The sequence below is a fragment of the Gastrolobium bilobum genome, unplaced genomic scaffold (assembly GCF_033153095.1).
Source record: "Gastrolobium bilobum isolate Gb01-03AN ecotype WA unplaced genomic scaffold, APGP_CSIRO_Gbil_v1 utg3673, whole genome shotgun sequence".
Taxonomy (NCBI): Eukaryota; Viridiplantae; Streptophyta; class Magnoliopsida; order Fabales; family Fabaceae; genus Gastrolobium; species Gastrolobium bilobum.
Window position 1 is genome coordinate 136,654 of NW_026895785.1, and position 13,511 is coordinate 150,164.

Here is a 13,511-nt window from a genome sequence, read left to right on the forward strand (position 1 = left end):
TGAGAAAAGCTTGGGTTTTGTTCCTTGGAGCTTGGGTTGGCAACTATAGGTAAGAAACCTCTAACCCTATGGTTATATTTTTGGTGATTTGAGTCTTGTTAATGATGAGCATATTTTGTTGGGAAATAATTGATGTTAGAATGTAAAATTTATGATGGATTATTGTTGTTTAGGAAGTTATAGTGTTGAGTAAGCATCCACATGTGATATAAAAATTTAAAAGCCCTATTGCATCTTCCTCCTAGGTTTCGGCCATCATGGAGTGAGTAGGAGTTATTGTGGAAAAAATTATATTATGTATTGTGAAGGTATAGTGTGTTGGAAATGAGTGAAAATGGATGAGTTAGTAAGAATGCCTAAGTAAAAAGGACTTGGTGTCTAAACTCAAAATAGGAATTTAGTGGAAGCATTCCTAGGTGTTTGCAAGTTGTAATGAAGTAACGAAAATGTATTGTAAAAGAGAAGGATCTTTGGAAATTCCCCTTGTAGGATTCGACCTATAGGGTATTTAGGGATATATTTTGTACATTTTATTTTAAATAAAATGTGTTGTAATAAATTGTATAAAGGTGATGAGTTTTGAAGAAAAATAGCATGATTTATGTTGAAAATTCCTAAGGGAATGGTTGATTAAATTAAAGAACACCAACGGTTATAAAGAGGTCTAGACTTGTGTATTGGCATAGGATTGGCAAAAATGCAAAGAAAGGAAAATAAGCGATAAAATGTATGCTTATGAAATAATTATGGTATTGCATCATTTTATTGATGCATTGTAAATTATTCTCTAGGTGTGCCTAGGGATTGAGAAGGATCGGAAATCTCTTGAAGCGATAAAAGTAACTTGTTCCACAAGTAAGCGTATTGGTAAAGCTTCAAGAGGTAAGCTCTATGTTTAAGGAGTCTTTTCCTGCTTGAGTGCTCCACCATGGTTAGTGAACTATGGTTGGACTGTATGACTGTGATTTAGATGCTTTGTATAGATGCATTCATATAGAGTTATTTGATAACATGATATGTTTTGCTCTGATATGACTTCTGTAATATGATTTCTGTAACAATCTCTGGCCATTGATTGTATAGTACCCGGATGTCCGCTTTGGGGTCCTCCCTCGGGACTGATGGTGTACGCCTCTGATATGTCTGGTTCCGCTTTGGGGTCCTCCCTCGGGAACACGTGCGTTGATTTCCGCTTGGGGTCCTCCCTTGGGAATGACGGCGCACATCTCTGATATGATATGGATATATGCTCTATTCGGTTATGATATCTGTTATATGTTGTATTTGTATACTCTGTATCTGACTTTCATGCAGGAGTGAGCCAGGGGTATGGAGAATTCTCTATAAACCTGGAGCTTATTGAGATTTGTAATCTCACCCCTCTTTGGGGACATATTTTCAGGTGCCCAGATTCCCGGTGAGTCCTCACTAGGCAGGGACACGACACGTGGCTGAGGCAGTTGACAGATTGGATTTTGAGTGGCTGTAGGCTACTACCTTTTTGGAGTGTTTGATGTATTTTAGTATTTTCGCATTTGATGGATCATGATATTGATCCTTTATTGTGTATATGGCCTGTATATGTTTTGTACATGTCTGTCGCTTTGATGCATGTACATTTGGGTATTCAGGCACGTTATATGATGAGGTAGTATTCAGATATGTTTACGTGTTGGATTGCATGCTGTTAGATATAGTGGCACTGAGCCAAGTTATGCATGCGCCCATGGATGGGCATTTGATTATATTTGTATAAACTGTTTATCAGGAAATGCTTCTGTGAGGGATTGGAAAATCCCCAGTTGTCCGATTTATAGAGGAAACTCTGCCCGATTTTCGTTTACGACGAATGAGAATTTAAAAAGAAAAAAAAAAGTTAGCTCGTATTTTCAGAAGTTAAGTCTTCCGCTGTATTCTGTTTTATCATATGTATGTTAATTGAACCGGCTCGAGACGGGGATGTTACAATTATCAGTATAACAAAATAATATATAATATTTATTATATATTATTTTGAAATCCGGTTGAACCCAGTTGAACCACTGACCCAGTGACCCAGTACCTCAGCCGAGTTGATGACCGGTCCGAGTTTTAAAACACTTCCTGTTGGGGACATAACTATTACACTACAAGATGTAACGACCATTCTTGGTTTGCCCAATGAGGGACGAGTAGTTTCCCGCTGCACACATGACAACTGGCGTAATATAATGCACCAATACATGGGAGTGACTCCACTTGCGACTAATATGGATGGCGGTTTAATTAAGATGAGCTGATTTAACCGTCATTGGGACCACTGTGACGAGCACTCGGCTACTCACCAGGGCCAGATTATTTACACATGTGCATATCTGATGCATTTATTCAGTGGATTTTTTCTCTATGACAAGTCTAGTTCAATGGTCCCTTGTCGATTCATACAGTTACTGGACAAGGATTTATAGGATACTACTACGTACAAATGGCCTACGATGGACTATACTCATATTAAATGCTACCCTCCACAGCAGGGTACAGGGTTGCAGAGTTTGCAACCATCTTATTTTGGTGGGTTAATCGACTATAAGCCTGGACTAGGGTTTTCTGGCTTCAAAGCCTATCAGCGTAGATAGTCTTCTAGTGCTGGTGTGGGTACGAGCCGGAGTGAGATGATTGATCCAGCTGATCTAGTTGGGTACGTGTCAGGAAATCCGTCGCAATCCACTTCTAGTCCATACTAGGCAGCACGAGACACATGAGGATGACGAAGATGACTTTCTACAGGCAGTTGTTGAGGATTTTGAGATTAGACATAATCCTGATGGAGAGCGAGGATACGGTGGTGTTCGTAGGAACCCAGAGCATGATGCGCGCCAGAGACAGTGGCCTCCACTATCGTAGCTTATGTTTCGTCCTCTTTCTTTGTTTGCCATATTTATGGTTCCCTCAATCTATGCTACTGTATTTATAGTTTCCATTATTCATAGATTACTATGTTTATGGTACCTCCGATGTATCAATATCCATGTCCTCATCTTCAAATATATCAAACCCCACATATTTGCGATTTTCACTAGGGACTCTACCCGTCAATGAAGATATTATTTGATTTTGTTGGAACTTCAACTTTCGATGGATCTTCTCCTTTAAGTCATCAACGGACATAACTCGGACAATATACTTTTATTTTTTTTCTCCTTCGAAGGTTAAACCGCTTGAACCTACATTTTTAGAACCATTGTAATATACGAATGAATAAAGTTGATCCATAATAGTATTGGAAATAAAAATTAAAAATATAACACAATATAAAGAACACAACACTACTAGAAAAAACCTGTATAGCGACAGAATTGCTATGGAAATTTTGTCGCTAATTTCATCTTCGCTACTACTTTTCGTCGCAAATTCCCTCGCAAAATGTACCAAACGAGAGGTTTTTGAATGTACCAAACAAGAGTCTTTTGAATGGATTTTTTTTCTTACAAAAGTTATTTTTTTTTAAAAAAATAAAATAAAATCTTCCTCTTTATACATAAGGGTTTGAATATAAATTATTATTTTTTCATAATCCAAAATTTTCTTAACTCTAACCCTGACACCACCATCATCTGGTCATCACTTCTGCCATCAACAACAACATCATACCCCAACCTCTCACCTTTATCATTCTCACCACTACCACCACCATCACAGCTTGCCACCATTATTATCGCCATCGTAGCTATCACCCATTTCATCACCATCACCTCATCTCCACCACCATCGCCCATCAACAACAACATCATAACCCCAACCTCTCACCTTTATCATTCTCACCACTACCACCACCATCACAGCTTGCCACCATTATCATCGCCATCGTAGCTATCACCCATCTCATCACCATCACCTCGTCTCCACCACCATCGCCCTCACCGCAACTACCACCACCAAATTTACTCTCATTTAAAGGTGTTTTTTTTTATAAGGGTTTAGTATTTCTGTTGTTGTTGTAGAAATTTTTCTTGCCACACTCACATAAAAGTGAGTGAGGATCCCATAATCTTTTATCTTTCTTCTCATTATAATAGGACTCACTCATTCTATGTGACCGTAATAGAAAAAAATAAAAATTGCAGCAAGAAGCAGAAATATTTTTCCATTTTCATATACTATATCCAAATATTAAAAAAAGTCATAAAAAACTTTTTTTCAAAATCCTATTCTCTAGTTTCAAACGAGTTACTCGATTTCCGTTGTATTGGTACATCTGAAAAAAGGAATTCTCTGGGATGCTATATATAACAAATAAACATTGATTTTAATAAACTAATAATAATTGAGGTCTTCTAAATGGTTACATCAAAGGAAAAAAAAAAGTTTTCTTGCACTTTATCCCAACTTTATGTTCTTTTGGATGCTAAATACACAAATCTTACCATCGGGTGTTTGCTCAGACTTCAAAATAGAATCATATTACGCTGAAATCAAATGATTGGCACGACTAGGACATTATTTTCCATAAAAAAAGGAGGACAAGATCTATCGGTGGCCGTACCTCAATTAGTTTCCCTTGGAATGAAGAGTCATATATATTTATGAGTGTTCGACTTATCTTATCATAAATGGCACGCATTTTCTGTTACTTAATAAAGAATGCGCAATGAAGATCATAGCAATAATTGCAGCCCCATGAGTAGTAAAGTAACTGTTTAGGACCAAGGACGACATTTATCACGCCTTTTAAGCATATGCATATTTTAGGAATTGTCCGAGTTATTTTTAAGTTGATAAATTTGATTATAATATAACATTTTTATGTTTAGTATAAGTTCAGCAATATTAAAGCAAGTGATATTTCATATTTGACTTGATTTCATTTTCTTATTGAGAGAGGTCAATAGATTATTAATTTTTTCTTCATAATCAGGCCATAAAATTATGTTGTAATTCAGTCATTAACTTCTATTTATTTAAATTTTAAAACCCTTTCAGTTAGAAGTAAAAATAAGTAATTTAGATGTACTTAAAAAAAATCTCAATTTGTAGGGTTCACCTAAACTAGAAGAGCCGCATGGGTAGTTAGGACAATAATCATGACCCACCAAGAAATGTGCCGAGGACGGCTTTTCTTTATTGAGGGTTGAATGGGGTTGTTCAGGTAGTTAAGCGATTTAGAGAAAATGAAAGAAAAGGGAAACTCAAAGCCTAGTTATTTTTTTGCCATCATCGCCAAAGCCATTGTTTACATACAATTCAAGACATAAAACAGTGGCGGACTTCCCAAGCCAAACTCTATACAAAGCTTTGTTTTTATTATTTTTTTCTTTTTTATTAGTTCCTTCTGTTCCACTGACAATCCAAGGTTCCCTCCTTCGCTTTAAATCAATATCAAATCTTGTGAGAGACAACCACATACACATAGATAGATAGATGGCTAGCATTGCTGGTACATGTCCTTTAGGAGCATTGCTCAGAAACAAAGTCTCTGAAAGCAATGGGATATCTCTGGTTCATTATGATGGCCTTAGATTGTCTCACAAAATGCAAATGCCTTCAACTGCCAGTATGTCAAGCGGGTACACTTCTGCTTCATGTAAGAACAACCTTTTAAACATTCTGTCTGGTTGTCTGGTTTCAAATATTGCTTGTTAAATCCTGTTTCACTTTCACTTCGCATGATGTTGTTGATATACGTGTGTTTTGTGTGTCTGTGTTGGGGCTGCCAATAAATTAGATTCTTAAATTCAGATTGTCAATTAGAAAGTAGATTCAGTAGGTTTAACAAAATATACCTGTTTTCTCTTTTTGCTGGATAGGTGAACATAGCGTATCTTGATTGAGATTAATGTTCCATTTATCATGATATTATTTCATTATCCACAGCCGGTTTGTAAGGTTTAATTAGTACTTTTTTACTTTTTCTTTTTCTATTTTGGATTTGAGCTATTCAACATCCTCTTGCAAATCTCAGCCTACCTATACTGCTATCAGGACTTGAATTTGAAATTTCTGAAAGAATAACAAGTAATCATCCATATTCTTTGGTAATATCCCAGGTTTGCCAACAACTTGCGTTGTCTGCATAGGTTGTGTCTCTCTATATACGTAAGAAGCACCGAATCAAACGATTGCCGTATCGATATCAAATATGTTTTGTACCAGATGATTTTGGAATACTTTGGGATTCTTCTAACTTGTATTTTTATATTGGGATTTTTTTTTTTCCTATTAAGGAAGGACACAAGTTGTGTCCTTTTAACTGCTTATAACTATATATTCCGGGAAGTATATAATTATAGAGTTCGTTTTTTTTTTCTTTCTAAAGTTACTCTAAATAATTTTGTCTAATGTTCACCAAAACGACATTGTTTTGGGGCTAAAATCATGATGTGTTTGTCATTTTAATTTATTTTAGGGTTATAATGGCATTTATCATTCTAATTTTTTAACCCAAAAACGACGTCGTTTTGGTGAACATTAGACAAAGTTGTCTAAAGTAACATTAGATACTTTTTTTTCATAGTTATAATATTAAAGTTGTATTTTTTTTCACTTTTCACGGCTGACAAATTCTGAGGAGAGAGAAAAAAGTATAACTTTAATATTATAACTATCTATTCTTCGGATACAGCTAAAATGACACAACTTTCATCCTTTAAAATGTCAAACTATTTTTCCTTTTATATTTTTGTTTTTGTAACAATATAATGATATACTACAATAATTAGATAAATGATAATATTTTATTGTGTTAGTTGTGTTCACAATGACTAAAACTGACTTATGAAATATTACTGTCTTTAATCTAATTTAGGATTTGTAATTTATGTTAAAATTATATTAATTTTATATGTTATATATTAGGCGTCATATAATTTTTAGAATTTGCATTGGTATCATCCCAAATATGTATCTCTGCTTCCTATATGTATAAGAGCAAAGATAAAACACCAAATCTGTATTCTTTTTTTCCTATCAAGGCGGTTTAATCTGGTTGGAGTATTGTCAAACTCATATTTGGACACTTTCCTAATACCATTTTCTCCATTCCTACCATGGAATTGCTATAACTAACCACCAGTGATGACATTAAGATAATGCAATTTGCCTTATCCTTTACTATTAATTGAAACTTAGCACTTGCATTGCAGCCCTGAAATGCGGAACAATCAAGGCCATGGCTGCTCCAACTGTAGCAGCTCCTAAGAGAGAAAAAGATCCAAAAAAGCGAGTAGTAATAACAGGAATGGGTCTTGTGTCAGTCTTTGGCAGTGACATTGATACATTTTACAACAAGCTTCTTGAGGGAGAAAGTGGGATAAGCCTAATAGATAGGTTTGATGCATCAAACTTCTCAGTCCGTTTTGGTGGTCAGATACGTGATTTCTCTTCAGAAGGCTATATTGATGGCAAGAATGATAGGCGCCTTGATGATTGTTGGAGATATTGCATAGTTGCAGGCAAGAGGGCCCTTGATGATGCCAACCTTGGACATGAAGTTCTTCAGAATGTAAGTCACAGTACTTTTTGAAGTTGCAATATTTTGCCTAACTTAGGATCGATACCAAAAAGTTATGAATGGATACATTGTTTTTCTAGCAGATGGACAGAACAAGAATAGGAGTTTTGGTGGGAACAGGAATGGGAGGTTTAACTGCTTTCAGCACTGGTGTGGAAGCTCTTATACAGAAGGGTTATAAGAAAATTACTCCATTTTTCATTCCCTACTCAATCACCAACATGGGTTCTGCATTGTTGGCTATAGACACTGGCCTAATGGGTCCCAATTATTCAATTTCTACTGCATGTGCAACAGCAAATTACTGCTTTTATGCAGCTGCTAATCACATTAGAAGAGGTGAAGCAGATATTATGGTGGTTGGTGGAACTGAAGCTGCAATCATGCCTACTGGTGTTGGAGGCTTCATTGCTTGCAGGGCTTTGTCTCAGAGGAATGAAGACCCCAAGAAGGCTTCAAGACCATGGGACAAAGACCGCGATGGTTTTGTCATGGGTGAAGGCTCTGGTGTGCTGGTATAACTATATCTTTTACTATAAATGCTATGCAATCTGGCTTACAAGTTTTTTTTTTTTTTTTAAAAAAAATTAACTTTTATTTACTCAATGAAATTGCAATGCTGCAAACTTGATTTTCTATGACCGATAAAAGATAATGGAGAGCTTGGAGAGTGCAACAAAAAGGGGAGCCAAAATAATAGCCGAATATTTGGGGGGTGCCATAACTTGTGATGCTCATCACATGACCGATCCAAGATCTGATGGACTTGGAGTTTCATCTTGTATCAAGAAGAGTTTAGAAGATGCAGGGGTTTCCTCCGAAGAGGTAATAAATAGTTTGAAAAATGTTATATTTACAAACTACACTGTGTACTGTGAGTACTACATTTATATATTGTAGTTTGTAAATAAATTTTTTTTAAATATAACCTATTCCAAATAGTTTTAACAAGTAACAAAAATTCCTCTAAGAACAGTTCACATTCTCATGTTCTTGTAAAATTGATGAATACTAATTGGTTGGTTTCTAAACTATACAGGTGAACTATGTGAATGCTCATGCCACGTCAACACTAGCTGGTGACCTGGCTGAGGTTAATGCAATCAAAAAGGTTTTTAAGGACACATCAGAATTGAAAATGAATGCGACTAAGGTAAGAAACTTTAATTACTCTTTAAAAATTCAGAATCCCAATAGGAATCCTCTTGTTAACCTTGGAAGTTTATCATTGCATTTTGTTCCTCGTTGTAGTCAATGATTGGTCATGGTCTTGGTGCTGCTGGTGGTTTGGAAGCTATAGCAACAATGAAAGCAATAACAACAGGCTGGTTACATCCAACCATTAACCAAGATGTACTTTCCTGAACCAGAAATTCAACCTATTAATCAAATATGTTCCATTTTGTTGATAACCACAAGATCTTGATTAATATATGTCTAATTTTCTCGCTTTTACACAGAACTTGGAGGTTGATGTTACAATTGACACTGTCCCTAACGTTAAGAAGCAGCATGAAGTTAATGTTGGTATGTGCGATCTCTTAGTGTGAATAGTGGCAACAATGTAAAATCCAATGTTTCTGATCTTTACTGTTCTTTATGCAGCTATCTCCAACTCATTTGGGTTCGGTGGACACAATTCAGTAGTTGTCTTCGCCCCATTCAGGCCCTAAGTAGAATTCGAGCTAAAGTTGATTTTTTCTTTCTTTCACATTGTGAGAACCATGATTTCGGGACTTTAATTCATATGGATTATGCACGAGATTTTTTCTCTTTTTCTTTTTGGTATGTATTGAAATCATAACAGGGGTACATGATCAACTACTCAAATCGTATGCTGTAATGTAATGAGCCATGAAGTCAATAAAAATACCCATCTGCTTCTTTGCTTGGAATTGTCTGTCTCGTGGGCAGCTTAGTATCACTGAAATTAAAAAACATGTTATGTTATTTTCAGCTACAGTGTCGAACGCCAACACTACCAAGAATGAGATTTCAGTTTGGTATAAGTCTTAAGGGGGTCTCAATCCGTCAGGAAAGAAATTTTATATTGCACAAAAATATAACTATTTCTAATACATAGTTATAATCAACATCAATAATATCTTTATCTCAAATTAATTGAGGTGGCTGGTAGATAAACTCAAATGAAAGATACAAAAAGTTTGAAAAAAATAAAAAATAAATAAATAAATAGAATAGTAATAAAATATATATATATATATATATATATATATATATATATATAGGGGACACTTTTTCTGTAGCGGCTGCAGAGAGCAACTATCTGCAGCTGACACAGAAAAGTGGGTCCCACAGCTTTTCTTAAAAAAAAAAAAAAACAGGATCTGGAACCGTATCCTAGGATCCGGAACCGTATCCTGGCTTGCTGTATGTGTATCAGCTGCAGAAATAAGTTTTTCATATATATATATATATATATAAAAGTAAAAAAGAAAGGGAAAAGAAGAAGAGGGGGAAATGAAGGGAAAAAAGATTAAAAATGGACTATCTGGAACATAGGAATAACAACGGGTCTAACCTTCCACCATACTTATAGCTTTTCTCCATTCCGTTCTAAGGCATACCGTCCACCAATCTATATCTCACTCATTAAATCTTGTTTTACTACCTTCCCCCGAATAAGTTTCGGTCTACCTCTACCTTTTTTGTGTTGAGCTCTTGGTAACAAACATCTGTTCTTACGGAACATCCAGGGGCCTTCTCATTACGTGCACAAACCACCTCAATCTATGTTCTCTCATCTTCTCAGCCACCGATAGTACTCCTACCTTTCGTCGAATATCTTCATTTTTTATCTTGTTCATCCTCGTATAACCACACATCCACCTTAACATCCTCATCTTCATTTCTTATCTCTGCTACTCCCATTTTATAACTATGTTTTTTTAATATATAGTTATAATATTAAAAAAAAATCCTCTTTTCTCATAATGTTGTCAGGTGACATGGAAAAATAAATAAATTAATATTATAATTATATACTATTCATGGTACATAATTATAATATATAAGATGACGAATTTTTTTTTCTAAGATTCTTATATTTCCCAAGTCTTAATGGGCTTAAAAGGGTTAAGTTATATGTCTTTTCGTATTGAATGCTCAAATAAATATCATATTAATAATTTTTTATATTATATTTTTCTAGTAAAGTCATCGACAATAAATGTATATGCAAATTCTGGTAGAACCTAATTCACTAATGTCATTATTGTCCATGCCTTTTTTTGGGGTCAATATTATTCCATGTGGGAAGACTAATATAATTGTGCTCAACGATTGAGGAAGCTCCCAAGTGGCCAAGTACAAGGATCTAATTCATTTATTTTTGACAACGACAAGAATCTATTTCAAATTAATCTTTGCGTTGATGATGGGCCTTCTAGCCCAATCTCGATTGACTAGCTAATATTAAGGTCAGCAAAAATTCTTTCACGGCCCATTATCTTTTTTGGTTTGAAAAAAAATTATAAACAAGCTGAATAAGTTTTATGGCACGGAAAAATTTATATATTTGTATTTTGAAAAATATATAATTATAATATTAAAGTTATATTTTTTTTTTCAAAAAACATGTAGGGAGTAATTAAGATTTGTTCTTTATGGCACTCGCGGAATCCGCTGCAACGCAGAAAATGAAGGGCTAACTTTTATGAGTTTTATAAGAGTTATGTTGTAGGAAAAGTGATTGTGTTATGTTATAGAGATTCGTTTTGCGTGCCGAAGTTTTTTTTTTTTTTTGCTGTGGGCCCCACAAATGTTATGTGTGTAGGAAATTTTTTGTAGTCATATTAAATGATGAATGTAAATCACAACTTTTATTTGGTAAATTATTGGTTTTCAAAACACAGAACTGAACTACAGACTCATGAAGCCCAGTTGACTGTTAAATTCAAAAGGTTTTATCATCTAATTAATACACCATTCCCTTGAAAAATGGTAATATTTGAGGAAGCACCAGCTTCATCTTCTAGTCGATGAGGCAATGATATGATGTGTGATGGAGAGCCCGAAATACCACCTTGTTGGGGTGGTTCTGATACAATAGGTGGTGGTGGTGGTGGTGGATTAAGCAAATTTGTAGTGGGTATGATGGAACATCTACAAAGTGGACATGTGGACTTTGATTGCAGCCAGTTATGTATGCAGTCTATGTGAAACACATGCTTGCAATAAGGAATCTGTAGCAGCTCTTCTTTCACCTCAAATTCTCCCAGACAAACACAACATCTGTTTGCAAAATTTTCATACAAACAAACAAACTTTTAGCTTCATTTCAAGCATGCATTTATAGGTATTAGGCCATTAGCCCAATCATAGAAATTTTGAATTTTGATGTTCAACACTCTACTAAATCAAATCAATAAGGACAGAGTTTGGATACAGGGGAAAAGGGAAAAGTAAGAGCTTCCAAGGTGTAAGTAATATAGCACTTGTCCACTAGAAATTCCCTGACGAATATCTATCTTTGAAATTTGGGTTCTTCCTATCACTTGGGTGACACGTGCAGGATTTATTTATTCATTATGACTTAATTTATGGTGTGTGTCACCTTCAAATGTGTCGTTTATGCACAAGAAAAAACCATTCTTTATATATTCTTTACATCTTTAACTTCCTTTTCCCATACCACTTCTTATGAAAATAATGGATGTCATGAAAGATTCTAAAAGATTTGGAACTTGAAAGAGTCTGCTAACAATTTTTCAGCTTTCAAAGAACAACAATCCTTGACAATAATTTCAAGGATCACAAGGGCATGCTAGAGGTGAAATTACAATATTATTATATAGGTCCAAAGCATATACACTAGACACCTTGTGTAATAGATAGAGATCAAAACACATTAAGCAAGTCCAGAAAGAGAGATTAAAAAGAAACCAATAGAAGTTACACAGCTTAACTATATTTCAAAGATAATTCACAAACAAAAATACCAAGTGCAGACATAAAAAAAGAATAGGCTTACACTGAATCCCTTGTTCTCAAATCCTCATCAAATAAAATTCTTGGAAGTTTGTCCAGAAATTGCACCTTCAGATCTAAACGACAGGGCTGTGATATTAACAATAGATAGAGAGACTAATATTAGTTTATTCAGTTACTGATAACAGATGGGCAGAAAAAAAGCAAGCCACATGAGCTAGCATCTAAGTCCCTCTAGTATTATGTGTTGTGTGCAATTATGATATCATATTACAGACAAGAAGGAGAGAGTGAGGAAGGGAATCTTACTTACTGAGGAAGAAGAATAGGGATATGTAGTTTGTGTATTGGGAGTCCTGGAAAGTGTGTGGGGTGGAGGGGATGAGAGAGAGGAAGCTCTCCTCTTGAGGTAGAACAAGTAAAACAAGAGAAAGAGAATAATGGAAAAGAGTATGGGAATTGAGAATATGAAGGCTTGGTAAAGTTTAAGCTGAAGTTCTTGCTGATACATATGTGGAGAAGGGGTTGGAGTTTGTGGAACACCCATCACCACTTTGAGTTCCCTATCATCCATAAACCACTTGCCACTGTGATGATATATACAACACAAAATAGAAATGTACATAACATATAGTTTGGTAGATAAGAGTTGTTGTTGTGTTGAATAAGAAAGAATAAACAGAGCGAGTTGAAAATGTTAAACAGGGCCCGACAATAGCTTTAGTTGAGCGGACACTACTTATGATGATGTTTTGGTGGGATTGAGGGTTTGCTATTCTTAGAGAATCGGATTTCTTTGGGTTTTTTTCTATGTTTGGGTGGAAGAGAGAGACAACAAAAAAATGTCTGTTAGAAATGGCGAAAAGGAGAAGAAAGATGTGTATCAAGATATTTAACATTGTTTATTTTATATTCATTAATAAAATAGGAGGTGGTGCAATTTAGTAATATTATATATTGATATCTATCATGACGATGATGGCACTGGTACATATTCTGTGTTTTCAAATGGTGGAACAAGCCCATAACCCTCCAATAATATATGGACCCCAATGCCATGTATTTTAAGCCCAGT

At 35.2% G+C, this 13,511-nt stretch overlaps 2 protein-coding genes across 4 annotated transcripts; one reads left to right on the plus strand and one right to left on the minus strand.

Moving 5' to 3' along the window:
- Positions 1 to 5,120: 5,120 nt before the first annotated feature.
- Positions 5,121 to 9,295, plus strand: LOC133296001 (3-oxoacyl-[acyl-carrier-protein] synthase I, chloroplastic-like). The gene is made up of 8 exons (XM_061494949.1): positions 5,121 to 5,560; positions 7,119 to 7,477; positions 7,570 to 8,001; positions 8,138 to 8,311; positions 8,526 to 8,639; positions 8,738 to 8,839; positions 8,947 to 9,013; positions 9,092 to 9,295. Exons 1-8 carry the CDS (start codon positions 5,398 to 5,400, stop codon positions 9,157 to 9,159), a joined length of 1,479 nt encoding a protein of 492 aa, XP_061350933.1. The 5' UTR covers positions 5,121 to 5,397; the 3' UTR covers positions 9,160 to 9,295.
- Positions 9,296 to 11,397: 2,102 nt separating this feature from the next.
- On the minus strand, positions 11,398 to 13,306 carry LOC133296008 (probable E3 ubiquitin-protein ligase RHA4A). Of its 3 annotated transcripts, none has more exons than XM_061494955.1 (3): positions 12,750 to 13,306; positions 12,480 to 12,565; positions 11,398 to 11,740 (listed from the first exon to the last, which is right to left on the minus strand). In XM_061494955.1, exons 1-3 carry the CDS (start codon positions 13,059 to 13,061, stop codon positions 11,416 to 11,418), a joined length of 723 nt encoding a protein of 240 aa, XP_061350939.1. In that variant the 5' UTR covers positions 13,062 to 13,306; the 3' UTR covers positions 11,398 to 11,415. The 3 variants fall into 3 exon arrangements, 2 of the variants coding, with proteins under 2 accessions (XP_061350939.1, XP_061350940.1); XM_061494956.1 differs by having other exon boundaries at positions 12,480 to 12,552; positions 12,746 to 13,306; XR_009749428.1 differs by having other exon boundaries at positions 11,686 to 11,740; positions 12,746 to 12,885.
- Between the last annotated feature and the right edge of the window lie 205 nt (positions 13,307 to 13,511).

What these genes read in the sequence shown, in the direction of transcription:
- LOC133296001 (XM_061494949.1), top strand. Translation starts at nt 5,398, where the DNA reads ATGGCTAGCATTGCTGGTACATGTCCTTTAGGAGCATTGCTCAGAAAC. An exon ending in CGGGTACACTTCTGCTTCAT is followed by an intron (nt 5,561 to 7,118) that starts GTAAGAACAACC and finishes CTTGCATTGCAG; the next exon opens with CCCTGAAATGCGGAACAATC. An exon ending in ATCCAACCATTAACCAAGAT is followed by an intron (nt 8,840 to 8,946) that starts GTACTTTCCTGA and finishes GCTTTTACACAG; the next exon opens with AACTTGGAGGTTGATGTTAC.
- LOC133296008 (XM_061494955.1), bottom strand. Translation starts at nt 13,061, where the DNA reads ATGTACATTTCTATTTTGTGTTGTATATATCATCACAGTGGCAAGTGG. An exon ending in ATCCCTATTCTTCTTCCTCA is followed by an intron (nt 12,566 to 12,749) that starts GTAAGTAAGATT and finishes TTAATATCACAG; the next exon opens with CCCTGTCGTTTAGATCTGAA. An exon ending in TTGAGAACAAGGGATTCAGT is followed by an intron (nt 11,741 to 12,479) that starts GTAAGCCTATTC and finishes TTTTGCAAACAG; the next exon opens with ATGTTGTGTTTGTCTGGGAG.